Source organism: Pongo pygmaeus, chromosome 20 (genome assembly GCF_028885625.2).
Source record: "Pongo pygmaeus isolate AG05252 chromosome 20, NHGRI_mPonPyg2-v2.0_pri, whole genome shotgun sequence".
In the NCBI taxonomy this organism is placed as follows: domain Eukaryota; kingdom Metazoa; phylum Chordata; class Mammalia; order Primates; family Hominidae; genus Pongo; species Pongo pygmaeus.
In genome coordinates this window covers 1222871-1238632 of record NC_072393.2, presented here as the reverse complement: position 1 = coordinate 1238632, position 15762 = coordinate 1222871, and the positions used below count along the sequence as shown (strand labels likewise).

The 15762-nt window shown below is 64.0% G+C and overlaps 2 protein-coding genes across 9 annotated transcripts in view; one reads left to right on the top strand and one right to left on the bottom strand.

The window, feature by feature from the left end:
* Window positions 1–270: 270 nt before the first annotated feature.
* C20H19orf25 (chromosome 20 C19orf25 homolog) lies at window positions 271–6389 on the top strand. 3 transcript variants are annotated; one of them, XM_054465377.2, is made up of 3 exons: window positions 271–448; window positions 706–837; window positions 4350–6389. In XM_054465377.2, exons 1-3 carry the CDS (start codon window positions 322–324, stop codon window positions 4574–4576), a joined length of 486 nt encoding a protein of 161 aa, XP_054321352.2. In that variant the 5' UTR covers window positions 271–321; the 3' UTR covers window positions 4577–6389. The 3 variants fall into 3 exon arrangements, with proteins under 3 accessions (XP_054321352.2, XP_054321349.1, XP_054321350.1); XM_054465374.2 differs by having other exon boundaries at window positions 319–471; XM_054465375.2 differs by having other exon boundaries at window positions 402–497.
* APC2 (APC regulator of WNT signaling pathway 2) overlaps window positions 6344–15762 on the bottom strand; it is a 27776-nt gene continuing 18357 nt past the window's right edge. For all 6 annotated transcript variants that reach the window (XM_054465373.2, XM_054465371.2, XM_054465370.2 and 3 more), the window contains exon 15: window positions 6344–14461. In XM_054465373.2, the coding sequence (XP_054321348.2) occupies window positions 9391–14461 (5071 nt within the window). In that variant the 3' untranslated portion in view covers window positions 6344–9390. The remainder of the gene's footprint in view (window positions 14462–15762) is intronic.

The window sequence follows — 15762 nt, the reverse complement described above, 5'->3', positions numbered from 1 at the left end:
GAGGTGGGAGGACCCGCCTTGGCCGGAAGTGGAGGCACCGGGACCGCTCCGCCCCCTCTGTTTCCCGGCCGCCGAGTGCTCATGCACCACCAGCCTCCTTTAGGTGGACAGCAACTTTGTGCTCCCGTCAGCCACGTAGGTGGCGTGTCACCTGGTGGCGTGTCCCCCTTTTCAGAAAGACGAGCCTCGGATGCTTTTCTACCCAGCTAGTGGAGCCCGGACTCGAACTCGCTCTCAGCGCGTCCAGCCTCGGGTTCGCTTGAGAGGCTGAGATCCGAGTCTGAAGGGCACTATCCCTTTAAGACGGGGCGGAGCCCCGCGATGAGCGGCGGGCCGGCGCGAGAGGAGGCCGGAAGTGTGTGTTACGTGTTCGGGGACGGGGCGGTGCTCCGACCGGAAGCGGAAGTGGCTGCATCGCCGACGCTAGGGTTTCGGGTCCCGAGCCCAGGTGGGAAGAGAGCGGCGACTGAGGTGACCGCGGGGAAACTGAGGCAGAGGTTGAGCCAGACCCTGAAGCCTTGGCCACCGTGTTGTTGGGCGGAGGGAGGGTCAGGGCCCGGGGCGAGCCCAGAGGGACGGGACAGGGCGGGCTTCCCCGGGAGCGGGGCCGCGACGGGTGCGTACGAGTTCGCTGGGCGGGAGGAGCAGCCCGGGCAAGGGCGGAGAGGTGGACGCCCGGGTCAGCGCTCCCTTCCCCGCCTTCAGAGATGGGTTCCAAGGCCAAGAAGCGCGTGCTGCTGCCCACCCGCCCAGCGCCCCCCACGGTGGAGCAGATCCTGGAGGATGTGCGGGGTGCGCCAGCAGAGGATCCAGTGTTCACCATCCTGGCCTCGGAAGGTAGGGGGAGCCCGGTCCCGGGGAAAAGCGGACCCGAGACCCCGGCAGCAAGGGGACGGGAGAGAAACACACCCCTAACTCCTGACCCCACGCCCTGGAAACCCCAGTAACATGGGCACAGTCCGTATCCTCTCCGAGCCTCCCTCTACTCTGTAGAGTGGGACCGATTTTCAGAGGGTTCTTCTGACAGGGGAGGAGGCCGGGCGCTGTGGTTCAGGCCTGTAAGCCCAGCACTTTCGGAGGACGAGGCGGGAGGATCGCTTGAGCCCAGGAGTTTGAGACCAGCCTGGCCAACATGGTGAAACCCCGTCTCTGCTAAAAATGCAAAAAAAAAACAAAAAACAAAAACAGAGTTAGCAGGGGATAGTGAAAGGCGCCTGTAATCTCAGCTACTCGAGAGGCTGAGGCAGGAGAATCGCTTGAACCCAGGATGCAGCGTTTGCAGTGAGCTGAGATTGCACGACTGCACTCCAGCCCAGGTGACAGTGCAAGACTCTGTCTCAAAAAAAAAAAAAAAAAAAAATTACCGGGTGTGGTGGTGGACACTTGTAGCCCCAGCTTCTTGGAGGCTAAAGTGGGAGGATCCAGCCTGGGCAACACAGCCAGACTCTGTCTCAAAAATAAATAAGTGGCCGGCGCAGTGGCTCACGCCTATAATCCCAGCACTTTGGGAGGCCGAGGTGGGTGGATCACTTGAGGTCAGAGGTTCGACATCAGCCAACATGGTGGAACCTTGTCTCTACTAAAAATACAAAAATTAGCCGGGTGTGGTGGCGTGGGCCTGTAATCCCAGCCACTCAGGAGACTGAAGCAGGAGAATCACTTGAACCTGGGAGGCGGAGGTTGCAGTGAGCTGAGATCACGCCACTGCACTCCAGCCTGGACCACAGTGAGACTCTGTCTCAATAATATAATAATAATTAATTAATATAAATAAATAAAGTAAAACAGAGGTGGTAAGCTAGGGCCTGCCAAACCCTGCCCCTGGCTGTTTTTGTAAGGTCTGGGAGCTGTGAATGGGCTTCACATTTTTAAATGGGGGTGGGTGAAAAAGAACATTTCTGACACCTGAAAGAGGTATGAAATTCAGATTTCAGTGTTGGTAAGTACAGGTTTACGACACACAGCCAAGTGATTTCACATATGGTTCGTGGCTGCTCTCACGCCAGAAGGGCAGAGGTGAATAGTGGGAGTAGAGACTCCAGCCTTTGGCAGGAAAGCTTGTCCACTCCTGATTTACGAGGTGGAAGCTAGTCAGAGACCAAAGCGTTCGGCAGTGCAGTTGGGTGAATTTTGTGTTCTGGATGAGGCTCATTCGTTCAATCAACAAGCCTTTTCTTGAGCACTTCATTTGTACTGGGCTCTGCGGTTAGAGCACTGTTAATGGACAAGTGAACAAAAGAAACAAGAATGCCCGCCCCAGGCTGTTCTGGGAGTGGTGGGAAACATTAAATGAAGATGAATAGGCCAGGCGAGGTGCCTCACCTATAATCCCAGCACTTTGGGTGGCTGAGGTGGGCGGATCATTTGAGGTCAGGAGTTCAAGGCCACCCTGGCCAACATGGTGAAACCCCGTCTCTACTGAAAATACAAAAAAATTAGCCGGGCACGGTGGCACATGCCTGTAATCCCTGCTACTTGGGAGGCTGAGGCAGGAGAATTGCTTGAACCCAGGAGGCGGAGGTTGCAGTGAGCTGAGATCACACTACTGCACTCCAGCCTGGGCGACAGAGCGAGACTCCATCTCAAACCAAAAAAAAAGAAAAAAGAAAATGAGTCGTGGAATGATAGAAACTGCGAATTTCTATGGGAACATTTTTAAAAAGTAATATTAGAAAATTCTGGGTCCAGGTGCAGTGGCTCATGCCTGTAATCCCAGCACTTTGGGAGGCTGAGGCAGGAGGATGACTTGAGGCCAGGAGTTCAAGACCAGCCTGGGCAACATAGTGAAACCCATCTCTACCAAAAATACACAAACTAGCTGGGTGTGGTGGCATGCACCTGTGGTCTTAGCTACTCAGGAGGCTGAGGCAGGAGGGTTGCTTGCGCCCAGGATTTGGAGGTTCCAGCCTGAGTGACAGAGTGAGACCCTGTCTCTGAAAAAGAAGAAGGGAAAGAAAAATTGAGTTGCTTTTTCCATTTAGACATATTTTAAGTGCCCAGGAGCCGCACATGGGTGGTGGCTGGTGTGGACCAGCATCGGTGGGAGGTGTGCGCATCATCTGGAAGGCTCTGTGGGCCGGTACCGGTCACGGTGCATGAGTTGGGTTTATTCCCAGCATGCAGTTCGGTCATCTGAGGGTGCTGGGGCCGTGGTTTGAGCATCACGGGCTCAGGTCCATGGCCGTTGAGTGTGGCGAAACTGAGGCACGCTGTGCGAGGGAGGGGGGGTGCTCACAGAAGGTAGGGGGCCTCCTGTGCCTTCATCCAGGCACTGCCTGGCCTTTCCTACCCTGTTACTAAAGCAGGTGGTGACAGAGGTGATTTGATCAGCCCAGGCTTGTGCGGCACGTGGAGCCTTCGTCCGTGGGAGACCACACTGCCGAGGGGCAGGCCAGAACCGATGGGCCTCTGAGGCTTCTCTGAGTGACCCTGAAGTCGGTGCTGCTTCAGCCCTGCTGCACTGGGCTTGCACACCTGGGGGAGCAGGGAGCCATATGTAGTTTCTGCTGTATGTAGGAGTCACCAGGACATCAGTGCCCACCTCTCACCTTCGCCACCCCTGCCTCCCTCAGTGTGGGCTCCAGGAGGTTTCGCGGCCCCTGGAGAGGTTTTCGGTGGTGGGCTTGTTGCGTCTCTGGCTTCCAGAGACAGCAGGAATGAGAGCCAGGCCGGCTCCGTGGAGCCCATCCGGGTGGGTGCACGGCTTTTGCAGGAATGGAAGCCCCGCCCCTAGGAGGGCCACTGCTGGCCAGGCTCGAGATCTTTCTGTGACCCGATCCCCCTGGTCACACGCTTTGCTAAGGCGGGTAGCCTAGAGCTGGAAGCCCCTCCTGCCACCCAGCCGCTGTGCCTCTCCCAGCTGATGGACGAGGATGCCTCCATTATTTGATATTTGTTTATTTATTTATTTATTTATTTTTGAGACAGGGTCTCATTCTGTCACCCAGGCTGGAGTGCCGTGGCACGATCATAGCTTATTGCGGCCTCGGCCTCCCAGGCTCAAGCAATCCTCCCACCTCTGCCTCCAGAGAAGTAGGGACCACAGGTACGTGCTACCACACCCAGGTAATTTTTGTATTTGTATTTTTTGGTAGAGATGGGGGTGTCACTATGTTGTCCAGGCTGGTCTCTAACTCTTGGGCTCAAGTGTTCCTCCCGCCTCGGCCTCCCAAAGTGCAGGATTACAGGTGTGAGCCACCACACCAGCCCGCTTTCGTCATGTTAAGAAGACCCCGGCCAGCAGCTCACTCGGGGACTGCAGGGAACCCTGCCCTTTGGGGGCAGTAGTGAAAGGTGCCCAGGAGGATGGGGTGGTCAGCAGGCAGTGATGCTGCTGTGTCCTATCTCAGACCCCCCAGTTCCCTTCAGGATGATGGAGGATGCGGAGGCCCCGGGAGAGCAGCTCTACCAGCAAAGCCGGGCCTACGTGGCTGCCAACCAGCGGCTGCGGCAGGCGGGCGACACGCTGAGGCAGAGGTGTGAGCTCCTGCGGCGAGCCGGAGAGGACCTGGAGCAGGAGGTGGCCCAGATGAAGCAAGCAGCGCTACCAGCGGCCGAGGCTGCCTCCTCAGGCTGACCTCTCGGGGCCCGCAGGCCTGGGCAGCGCACAAGGTGGCCTGCGCCCGAGCTTTCCCTGGGGGTCCGTCAGCCCCAGTCTGGCATTCACGGGATCCCAGACCACGTGGGTGTCTGACACAGGCGCCCCTCCTGATGCTGGGGCTGCGGTTCATCCATCGTCCCATTCATGCCAAGTTGGCGGGACCCACCCAGCTGGCTCCGTCCTGCGTGACCTGAGGGCCCACTGGGGTTCTGGAAGAGGATAGGGACATAACTGCTGTACTGTGATTCTGTCCTCGGCACACAGTGGCCGTGCTCTGCAGTGGGGCCCCTGGGAGCAGGCGCCACCTCCTTCCTCCCCCGGAGTGTGGGGATCGAGGTGTTAACTGTGATTCCATCCAGCGGGTACCCACCCAATGTCAGAGCAGCCCGAGGGCCAGCATGAGCCCGTGACCCCACTTCCTTCTGGGCTCCGGGCTCCTCCCACGAGCCATGTTGATCTTCACAACGACCCGGGGCCGCTGGGGTCACCCAAGAGAAGCAGCCCTGAGACGCGGCCAGGCTGGGCCCAGCTCCACGGCACGGGTGTCTCCCAGCCACTGCCCTTGCTGGAGGACTGCTGTGAGTCACTGGCCAGGAGTCCAGGGTGTCCTGGGTCTCATAACCACCCTGCCGGCTGGAGCAGGTCCTGGGCCTGCTTCCCTGCGGGTTCTGGCCCTGGGGGAAGGGGCGTTAGTGCAGCGGAGGGTCTTGCCAAAGGCTTTTCATCCTAAGTAGCAACTTGAGTGGAAACCTGGGCAAGGCGGCCCAGAGGCCGGGCCCTGCACATAAACACTTTTGTGTGTGCGCTTTTGTGTGTGTCTGGCCGTCTGAATGGTGCCTCTGTGAGCGGCTCCGTCCCGGGGCCTGGGAAGCTGGGAAGGGATGGGTACCGGTGACCCCGGGAACCCTGCTCAGTCCTGCTGGGCACCGCACGCAGGGGCCGTCCGTCTGACCTAGAGACCTGGGGCTGCCTCGCCCTCTCTCCACACCCACAGCCAGCTTTGTTTCTTGAATGTGGAAGATGTTTCTTATTCCCTGAAGAAAGGGGGGCTGCCACACACAGCCTGGGAGGCGCCTCATCCAGAAACTGGGACTTGGCTAGCCCCGCCTGGGCCCTAGGGACTTCTCACTGGTCACACTTCTGAAGCTGCTTACCTGGCCGAGGGAGGTCCCGGGAGGGCCCCAGGGTGGAAGATGGGGAGGGGCCAGCTCCTGCCATCCCTTCCCGCCCTGCACTTCTGTGCTGCTTGCAGTCGAAGCTTTCCTTGTCCCCCCGCTGGGCCAGGGCTGTGCTCCCTGAAGTGGCTTTGACGTGGGGCCGTCCCAGCTCCCACAGCCCCTGTCCGCCATTGACTCTCCCCGGTAGTGGGTGCTGTGGCTGCCCCATCCCTGCTGTTGCACCGGCCGCAGCTCCTAGTGGCTCATGGGTGCCCCCTGCCCCACACTGGGGCCTGCCATAATAACTGGCCCAGGTACCGACGCCCAGGTTGGACCCCTTGTCTGGGGTGCTGTGCACCCACTGGAGCCTGCCCTCCCTTGGGACCAGGGGGAGACTCCTGGCCTCACCCAGCGCCTCCCCTCCCCATCTGGGTGGGGTGCCTGCAAGTAAACCCTGTGCCCCCAGTTTCTGCTTTCTGGCTCTGCTTCCAGGGACCTAACCTGGGGGGTCTCAAATTCTGCGGCAGCACGTAGACCGATGAACCTGCCCGCCCACAGCCCATTTGAGGAACGGGTGATGGCGGCAGGCAATTCAACAGCTCGGTTTATTAAATGTGCGCGAGAGTCGGACAGCTGACGGTGTCGTCCTTATGCCGGACAGATGGCTTTACATTTAGGGAAGGACAGGCTGTCACTATTTACCACTATTTACACGTCCGTTTAACACTGCAGAGACCCGGTACAGAAACGTGGGGTGGCGGCTAGGGTAATCAGACAGACCAGGCGCGTGCCGTCGGGGCTGGACCGGGGCAACAGATGGGGCGGGGTGAGGTAATGCTGTCAGAGCTCGGGAGGACCACGCCGGTGGGCATGGCACCCCGAGTTCAGCACCCACGTGTGGTCATGTTGGGGGCCAGTGGCGGTCACTGTCCATCAGCCTCAAGACACCTCCACCCTCCCTGCGTCTTCAGACCCTCAGTTCTTTAGGACTGGCCCTGGAGCATCGGGGGGCAGACGAGGACCCCTTGTCGCCCTGGTGCAGAGAGGCCAGGTGGCCAGGCAGGGGCTGCAGTGGGAGGGAGGCCTTGCAGCGGGCGTACCTTGAGTTGATTGTCCAGAGACCGCGGACTGCCTGTCCCCTTCTGGAGACAGCTGGACTGGGCGGTGAGGTGTGGCTGTGGCCCCCGAGGCAGGGGATGGAGAAGGCGAAAGTGAGCTCAGGACTCAGGGTGGGGGTGGGGGTGGGAGGCGGGGCTGGCAGCCATGTTGCACTCCCTGCTGCTGGGCAAGGTGGCACAGGCAGGAGCCGGCCAGACCCAAGTTCTGTGAGCAGCACCAGGCGTCTCCCCATCATCGCTGCCACCACGCTCCTCCAAGAGGTAGCTCTGGGAGTTCCCCACGGCCCACATGGGGAAACAGAGGCAGGGAGCTGGGAGGGCGCCGCCCAGAGACTTACATGCGTGGAAGGCAGTGCCGCACCTCCTACCTGCACAACCCTGGCCCTGTCACCAGCAACCTGGTGGCTGGCTTCGCCGTTTCCCTACCCTTTGGCGATTAGGGGCGCAGTGGGCCGGGGTGAGTGTGAGGGTGAGCACGTGTTTGGCATCCCCAAGTCCAAAAGCTCAGAAGAGACCACCAGGTTCCCCCTCGGGCCGTGGATGGGGACAGCAAGTGTGAGACCCCCGCTGTGTCCTGAAAGGGGGCTCCTGGCAGGCAGGAGGTCGCCCCACTCAGCCTGCATTCTCCCCGCTCTCTGCTCAGCCATCCATGACCCCCTCTTCCCCCAAAATAACCTGACAGCCTTGCCTGGCTACGAGGTCCTAGGAGGGAGCGTTGGGCGCCTCCAGCACCTGTCGGGTGGTGCACCTCGGTGACTTACGGACGTCCTGCCTGGAGCTCCTCATCCTGCAGGGTGTGGGCCCAGAGCATGGGGTGCAGCGTGACATGCATTCAGAGAAGCAGCAGTGTTAACTGGGGTGGGGGCTGGAGTCAGCTTTGCTCACAACGGCCCTGAGTTGAGGACAGCTCCTTCTGCCAGAACGGCTTGCCTTGCCCATGCTGGGGACGGCACGGGAGGGATGGTGTCATCCGTGGTGGGGCTGGGGTTTCCTTCTGAGCTCCATCCACCCAACCCTCAAACCCTGCTTTGTTCCTCCTGGAGAAGGCACGTGGGGCATTGAGCGTGTGCCTTCGGCCTGGGCAGATCCGTGGGTGAAGGCAGCGCCTGCTCGAGCTAGGATTCTGCAGAAAAGAGGTCGTCAGCTCCCTCTGCAGGATGAGGCGTTGCCCCAGTCACAGAGACCCGGCCCCTGCGAGTCCCACCCCACGCAGGAGGCCCAGCTCCCAGCCTCCCCTGCCAGGGGATGAGGCAGCCGAGCCCCTCAGGCCCTTCTATCAGCTTTCACCTCATCTGGCACCAAATACTCTGCAGCCCTGCGTTCACCTGCCGGAAGGACCCCGGACCTCCCGCCTTGTCCCAGAGCCTCGGGTGGAGGGCAAGTCTGGGTCCCCGCCCCAGCTGTGCTGTTTCTGGAGTTCTAGGGCCTAGCGCTTTATGCATCATAAACCAGAAGGGAATTGAAATGGGACAAGATGAGCAGCGGTGCAGTCCTGGGCACTGACCACGCCCACATGTGATGGTCTCCGTAAGGTGCAGGCTCCGCTGGGGAGAGGCCAGCGCGGGCTCCAGGTCCCAGGGCCTCGGGCTCACTGCCGGGACTCCCCTCAGTCTCCTTTCCATTGGCCTCGCCCGCCGCCGCTGGGCCGGGCCGATACTGACTCCTGCGACCCTTGGGGTCGCCCCAGCTGGTACACAGCGTCTCCTCTGGGATAGGGTCCAAATGTCAGCCGGCCCGGCGTCTGCACCAGGGTCCCATCGTACGCAGCCCTCTGCCTTCCAGTCTTCCGCCAAGGGGTGCAGCAGGCAGGGGGATCCGTTGGCCTCTGCCCCTCCCACGCCCACCCTTTTGGGCTCCGCCGGAGCGCCTGGGCTCCGGGTTCCCCGAACACCGTCTGGGCGGGGCTTCCTGCCGGGGCTCGGTCACACCCCCACCCGCACTCCCACAGCTGGGGCTGAGAATGAAAACAAACCCTGCAAAGCCCTCATTAGCGAATTACCAGCGGCTGCAGTGATTACAGGCTTCGCCCCTGCGCGCCGCGGAGGCCCCCAGCTGGCAGGCCCGCCGCGGCGCCGCCCTCCCCCAGCCTCGCCCCACCTGCAGCGGGCGCCGTCACCTCCCCAGCGCTGCCCCTGCGAAGCAGCGGACCCAGACCCGGACCCGAAGGCTACCGCCTCCCTCGCCCGGGGTCAAGCAACGGCTTCCGACAACGGCTCAGGGCTGGGCCAGGGCGCCCTTGCCAGGGCTCCAAGGTCGGGACTTGAGGCCCAGCGGCCACCCCGTTTCCTCCTGGACCCCCGCGGCACAGAGGCAAGGTCTTCCGGTGAGGCGCGAGGTCGCCGTGCGCTGGGTGGGGGTTCTGAGGGGCTCGGGTGGGCAGAGGCCCTGGGGTGGGGCTCGGGTGGGCAGAGGCCCTGGGGCGACCTACGGGGGACATCTACAGCGCAGGCCCATGGGGCAGCCAGACCGGGCCGCAAGGCCGGGAGAGAACGTTCCAGAAGGCCGGCCTAGGCCACTATTCCAGGAGGGTGGCGGAGGCAGTGGCCGGGGCTTTCTCCGCGGCCGAGTCGGTGGTGGCTGCGACCACCATGGGGCTGGGCACATAGTTGAAGGGGGGTACTCGGGCCGAGCGGCTGGGGGAGCCGTGCCGGCTGGCGGGGAAGCCCCCCACGGCGACCCCCAGGCCCTCGTGCACGAAGGGTGCGGAGATGGGAGCCTTGGCGAGGCTGGGACCGTCCACGTCGCTGCCGAGAAGGGAGAGCTGGCCGCCGACGGGGGCCCCGGGGGGCTCCCTGATCTCCAGGCTCGGGGACGTGCTGGAGTTGGTCTTGGGGGCGGCGACCTCCTCGGTCTGGACCACGGCGTCGCTGGTCTTGCGCGGCGCGGGCCCGGCCAGGGCGTCCTCGGGCATGGAGCCCCGCAGTGGCAGGGCCGTGGCGGGCAGCGTGCTGCGCAGGATATGGGGCACGTCCTCATCTCGGATGCGCCGCCACGTCGTGCCCGGCGCGGCCACCCTGGGGAGCGGCCGGGGCTCCCCGTCGCTGCTGCGGCGCGCGGCGTCGGCTGGGGCAGGGGCCGCGGGGACGGCGCCGTCGGGCCTGCGGGCCACGCTGATGTGCGGCAGCGACGCGTAGCGCTTGACAGTCTCCGGCCGGGCGGCGGGCGCGCGCACGGGCAGGCGGGACGGGCTCTCGGAGCTGGTGCGCCGGGCAGGGCGCTCGCCAGGGCCGGGTCGGGCCGCGGGGGGCCGCTGCCGGGCCGGGGCCGGGGCCGGGGCCTGCCGGGGTGCCGCTCGGAGCTCTTCGCAGCGTGAGGAGCAGAGGAAGACGGCGGGCAGCGCGGGCCGGCCGCGGCGGGGCGGGGCGCCCTGGGGCGCAGAGGCCGCGGACTCGGCCGAGGACAGCTCGGAGCGGCGGCGCCGCAAGCCCGGCGACTCCTTGATGAAGGTCAGCTGTCGCCGGAAGCCCGAGCGGTCGGAGGACTCGCTGCCGCTGGAGAGGGCTGAGGCCACACGCACCAGGCCCAGGCGGCCCCCGCGCGCCCCCGGGCCCGCCTCGGTCCCCGCCCGGCCCCTGGGGCCCGACTCCGGGACTGCCCGAGCCAGCGGTGGCGGCCCACGCCGGGCCGGCCTCTGCATGAACGGGATCCGCACGGGCGATCTCTGCGTCTTGTGCTGCTTCGCCAGAAGGGTGCGCGCCGGCGTCTTGGGCACCGGGGAGGCCCCGGGGCCGGGCAGGGGCCCTGCAGCCTGGGTGACCGGGGGGCGCTTTCTGGGCAGGGGCTGGGAGGCGGGCGAGGTCTGGGAGGAGCTGGAGGAGGGGGTCTTGGCGAGGCGGGCGGGCGGTGTGGCGCTTCTGGGGGGCTGGCTCAGCGTCGCCAGCTCCGAGGTCTTGCCAGGCCGGTGTAGGCTCCGCGACCGCTGCTGTCCGGGGCTGGGGACTTTGGCTGGAGCCGCGGGCTGTGCCAGGCAAGGGGGCGCCACCTTCCGCGGTGTGGCGCGGGGGCCGGGGGTCCCTTTGGGCTGGGCACGGGGTGCCGGGCTGGGCACGTAGATCACTGTTCGTCCCCGAAGCACAGCTGGCACCCCGGGCGTGGTCTTCTGTGTGCCACGTGGCTTCTGGGGGCCTGCAGGGGAACGGGGGCTCCCGCTGGTCTTGGCTGAGGTTGCGCCCCTTTTCTCTGGCCGCCGAGCACTGCCCATTTCTCCCTCCGCCTGTCGTCCCTTCCTGTGCTTGGGGGGCTGTAGGGTGGACCCCACCGACAGCCCGGATACGAAGGACAGGATGGAGTCGGACTCGGAGGAGGCCTCCCGCGTGGCAGCTGCTGCCTGGTGCAGCCACGTGACGATTGAATTGGCGCCCTCCTGGATGGCGCGCCACTCCACGCTATCCAGGTCGGAGGCCCGGTCCGAGCCCGCTGCCTCCTCGCCGCGTTCCCGGGACCCCTCCGCGGGCCGCTCATCCAGCCGGGTGGCTCGGGGCTTGCGGCGCCGCAGGCCAGACACGGGGGGCCGGCGCCTGGGCAGGGCCGAGCTGATGCACCGCTGCAGAAGCTCCTCCGCGGCCCGCGGACTGGGTGAGCTGTCGCGTCCGCCTCCTGGGCCTGGGTCCTTGGTGACCGCGGGCTCCCGGCCTCGTGGATGGACGGCCGGCGGCTCTGAGGGCTCGGGCTCGCTGAGGGAGCTGGCGGAGGAGCTCAGGGAGTAGCAGGGCGGGGTCTCGTCAGCAATGAGGCTGGGCTGGGTCCAGGCGGGCGGCGGGGCGGCTGGTGCGGCCTTGGATGGGGCAGGGGCCTCCTTCCGGCCCTGCGGGCGCTCCCGCGTAAAAGCGCGGGGGATGGCCGATGTGCGCCGGTGGGTGGGCGTGGGCGCGGCCGCCGGGGGCTCCTCGTCCGAGTCGTTGCCGTAGAAGCAGTACACGGCCTCCTCGGTGGGCGTCGTGAGGCACAGCGACTGGAGCGCCCCGTCCCCGCGAGTCCGGCCGGGCTTTGAGCCGTCCTTGTCTGCGGGGGCGCTCGGAGACCGGCCCAGGGGCAGCTCCAGCCCTGCTGGGTTCTTGCCCGCGCCCCGAGACTGCTCTGTGCTGCGGCCGGCGCCTCCCGCCTTGTGCCGGTGCCCCATGGCCTGCCTGGCAGAGGTGGGGCGGCCGGTGGATCTTTGCCTACCCGCTGGTCCCCCGGGCTGGTCCCTGGGGGGTCCCTGCAGCGTCTCGTCGCTGAGCGAGGCGGCGCTGGAGAAGTTGACCGGCGTGCCCTCCGCGGAGTCAGTGCAGGAGTCGTCCTCCTGGGCCGGGGCCGGGGCCGGGGCCGGCACCAACATGTAGACGGGCACGGGGAGTGCGCGGCGACCTGGCACCAGCGCGGAGGCCACCTTGCGCAGCCGGGCAGGCACGGCGGCTCCCAGGCACTCCCGCAGCAGTTCCAGCTCCTGGTCCGCGGCGCCGCGGGGGCGAGAACCCGTGGGCGCCGGCCCCTCCTCCCGCCGCCGGTGCCCTGCAAAGTGGAGGCCGGCGCCCCCAGCGCCCCCGCCGCGCTCCGGGCAGGCCGAGGGCAGCAGCCGCAGCTCCACGTCCTGCTGCACGTAGTGCTCGTGTAAGGCCAGCGCGCTGAGGCTGGAGGCGCACGAGAAGTTCTCGTCTGGCTTCTCCACCGTAAAGCGCACGCTGCCTGCGTCCAACTCAGATGGCAGCCGGCAGCGCTCCCGGCAGTCGGCGATGTCCAGGAAGCGCTTCACGTAGCTCTCCCACTGCAGGCTGAACTGGCTGGCCTCGGGGGGACCCTGTGGCGCGGGGGCCAGCGGCGGCGTCTTGCTCCGGCTGGGAGGCATGGTCTGCCCGGGGCTGTCAGGCAGTTCACTAGGGCTGATGGTGCCGCTGCCCTGCCCGCTGCAAGGGTCACTGGGGATGGAGCTGGCGATGGACGGGCTCTCGAAGCTGCCCAGCGAGCTCACAGAGCTGCAGCGGCTCAGCACAAGCGGTGTCTCCTGCACGTAGTTCTCCGACGAGCTGGACGGCGTGGCGTCTTCCACCCCGAGGCCCCGGCCTCGGTTACGCCGGGGAGCCGGAATGGCTACGGGCAGCGAGGTGGCCCCGGGCGCCCGCCACGCGCTGTCCAGCTCAGCCTCGCCTGGGCCGGCCTCCTCCAGCCCCTCCAGGGAGGAGTCACTGTCATCCAGGTCACCGCCCTCGCTGGGGCCTGGGCGGCCGGCCGAGGACAGCGAGGAAAGGGAGCTGCATCGGGACAGCGAGAGCGGCCCCTCTTGCGCCACCAGTTTCTGCAGTGCCTTGCTGGCCACGGACAGCGGGGCGGCCGCCAGCTTCTCGGGAACCTTGCTCAGGTGGTCGGCCGGCAGCCAGGCCTGCTTCCGGGCCCCTGGAGAGGTTCCAGGCCCCGCGAGGAGCTCTGCACCCGCCCTTGAGGCACCCTCGAGCAGTGGCACGTGCTGATAGGTAGGCGACAGCTTGATGGTGCGCACGCGGGCGTCGGCGGATGTGGCCTCGCGGGCCGGGGGCTCGGCCTGGCCGCCCGGCAGGTCAAGGTCAAGCCGGCTGGGCCGAGGCTGCCCACACCTGGGGTCCTCGCGGCGCGAAGCCAGTGCGGCCAGCGGGCAGGGCAGCATATGTTCGCGTGGGCAGTACCCGTCGCTGGCACTGCCGCTGTTGAGGCTGTCGTTGGAGAGGCTGGCGTTGGCCGCCTTGAGCCGCAGCAGCGGGTGCGCCCGGCTTCCTGCCTCTCGCCGCCCGCCCTCTGGGCCGCGGCATGGCGAGCAAGACTGGGCGCGGCCCTCCCGTGGCGCCTCCTGCCCCGGGTCTCCAGAGCTGAGGCTGAAGCTATCGTCGGACGAGGTGTGCAGGGCGGAGATGTCCTCCACCAGCTGGTCGATGCGCGCCACTGCAAGCGCCAGCTTGGCCTTGGCCTTGGCCGCCACGGCTGCCTCCCCACTGGTGTCCTTCTCCGCCTCCTTGCCGCCTCGGCGGGTGGGCAGGGTGCGAGCCAGAGCTTGCCCCTGCAGGAAGGGGCTGCCCAGGAAGAGGGACAGCGCGGCAGGGCTGGCTGGCTCCCCGGTGGCCGCGGCCGCAGCCAGGGATGACGGTGCATCGTCGTCGTCAAAGCAGCCCGAATCGGAAGCATAGTCTTGGGCCAGGCCGTCCAGGTGTCGCAGGGGCGGCAGCGGCTTCTTAGTGGCGGCCTCGGCTGCCGGCGGGCCCTGCTTCTCCAGGTGCTCCAGCGCCTGCGCGAGGTGCCGTGCGTCCAGCTCGGCCTCCAGAGCCCGCTGCTTGCGCACGTACAGGCTGGGCACGCAGCTGCCTGGGGACACGGCGGTGGCGGCCGCCTGGTGCTTGGCGGGCCGATGGGCCAGCAGGTTGCGCAGGGCGGCGGCGCTGCCCATGGCGATCATCTTGTGCTTGGAGTGCACCAGATTACGCAGCATGCCCACGGCGCCCAGGTCCCACAGCAGCTCCTGGTCACGGGCACTGCGGGCCGACAGGTTCCAGAGCGTGCCGCACGCGTTGCTCACTATGGTCAGGCTGTGCGAAGTCAGATGCTGCAGCAGCGTCTGCAGACAGTTGTGATCCCGGAGCACCTGCCTGCAGGCACAGGGCGGGTTAGCCTGGGCCACCCCCCACCCTCCCCTGCCCACACAAGGATGGGGAAGCCAGATGTGGCAGGTAAAAGTAAACGCATCTGGTTAGGTTTGGATCTTGGAAAGACTAATTTTTGGTATAAGTATATCCCAAAGATTGCATGAGAGAGACTAAAAATAAATTATTTTTATTTTTTTGAGATGGAGTGAAAAAAAAAAAAAAGTAGTCCAGGCAAAGTGGATCACACCTGTAATCCCAGTACTTTGGGAGGCCAAGTGGGGCGGATCACCTGAGGTCAGGAGATCGAGACCATCCTGGCCAACATGGTAAAACCCTCTCTCTCTTAAAAATACAAAAATTAGCTGGGTGTGGTGGCGAGCACCTGTAATCCTAGCCACCCGGGAGGCTGAGGCACGAGCACTGCTTGAAGACGAGAGGTAGAGGTTGCAGTGAGCCGAGATCACGCCACTGCACTCCAGCCTGGCAAGAGACCAATAATCTGTCTCAAAAAAAAAAAAAAAAAGTAAAAAACAGCATGCATATATCCTATGTGGTATCTGGGATACACTTAGATAGATATACATAAAATCTATCTATCTATCTATCTATCTATCTATCTATATTTTTTGAGAGAGAGTCTCACTCTGTCATACAGCCTGGACTGTAGTGGTACAATCATGGCTCACTGCAGCCTCCAACTCCTGGGCTCAAGCAATCTTCCCGCCTCAGCCTCCCAAAGTGCTGGGATTACAGGTGTGAGCCACGATGACCAGGTAAAAATAATATTTTGTGTTTTCATAAATAACATGTAAATATTTTTATTTTAATAAATATTTCTTATTTAACAACATTTTTATTTTAATAATTTTTTTTTTTTCTGAGATGGAGTTTCACTCTTGTTGCCCAAGCTGGAGTGCAGTGGCGTGATCTCGGCTCACTGAAACCTCCATCTCCGGGGTTCAAGCAATTCTCCTGCCTCAGCCTCCCAAGTAGGTGGGATTACAGGCACCCACCACCCTGCCTGGCTAATTTTTATATTTTTAGTAGAGACGGAGTTTCACCATGTTGGCTAGGCTGGTCTCAAACTCCTGACCTCAGGTGATCCACCTGCCTCGGCCTCCCAAAGTGCTGGGATTACAGGCGTCCACCACCCCGCCTGGCTAATTTTTGTATTTTCAGTAGAGACGGAGTTTCACCATGTTGGCCAGGCTGGTCTCAAACTCCTGACCTCAGGTGATCTGCCCACCTCTGCCTCCCAAAGTGCTGGGATTACAGGCATGAGCCACTGCGCCCAGCCAATAAGT